Source organism: Chinchilla lanigera, unplaced genomic scaffold (assembly GCF_000276665.1).
Source record: "Chinchilla lanigera isolate Chin_1 unplaced genomic scaffold, ChiLan1.0 scaffold00046, whole genome shotgun sequence".
In the NCBI taxonomy this organism is placed as follows: domain Eukaryota; kingdom Metazoa; phylum Chordata; class Mammalia; order Rodentia; family Chinchillidae; genus Chinchilla; species Chinchilla lanigera.
Genome location: NW_004955447.1, coordinates 382,333 through 382,857, shown reverse-complemented (window position 1 = coordinate 382,857; position 525 = coordinate 382,333). Strand labels below are relative to the sequence as shown.

At 72.4% G+C, this 525-nt stretch overlaps 1 protein-coding gene across 1 annotated transcript in view; it reads right to left on the bottom strand.

The window, feature by feature from the left end:
- Positions 1–227, bottom strand: part of LOC102025739 (mitochondrial inner membrane protein COX18) — a 7,769-nt gene extending 7,542 nt beyond the window's left edge. Inside the window, exon 1 of the mRNA XM_005392942.2 lies at positions 7–227. Coding sequence (XP_005392999.1) covers positions 7–179 — 173 coding nt within the window. The 5' untranslated portion in view covers positions 180–227. The remainder of the gene's footprint in view (positions 1–6) is intronic.
- Positions 228–525: the final 298 nt, after the last annotated feature.

The following is a 525-nucleotide window of genomic DNA, read 5'->3' as shown; positions in this document are numbered from 1 at the left end:
CCCAGCAGCGCCCCCTCCGCCGCGCGCACCGGCGCCGACGAGGCCAGCATCTCGTACCAGCCTCCTGGGTCCAGCGCGGGAACTGTGGCCGCCGCCCACAGCGGGGGCGCGGGGAGTCGGGCGCGGAGCCGCAGGCCGAGCATCCCCGGGCGCCACGGGCCACACAGGCGGAACAGCATGTCCAACTCCCTCGCCGGCAGCCGCGCATGCGCCGGCAGCCCGCGTGTCCAGCGCGCGCGCGCCGGCGCCAGGTCGAGCCCCTGACGTCTGCGGCGCGCTAGGAATGACGCAAAAACGGGAAGCGCTGCCTTCCGCACCCCTCCCGCGGCCTCCAGGGACGGGCTTCCCTCGGTGTCTGTAACCGCGGTGTCCTTAACCGCGGCGTCGGCAGTGCAGCCTTCCGTGCGCTCGCCCGCGCAGCCTCGCACGCAGCTCGGAGGTCTCTTGAGGTTGTGTATTTCTTTGTAAATGAAGCAGAGACCTCACTGGAGGGGCCGGCGCGGAGGCATACGCGCGGGAGGCTGA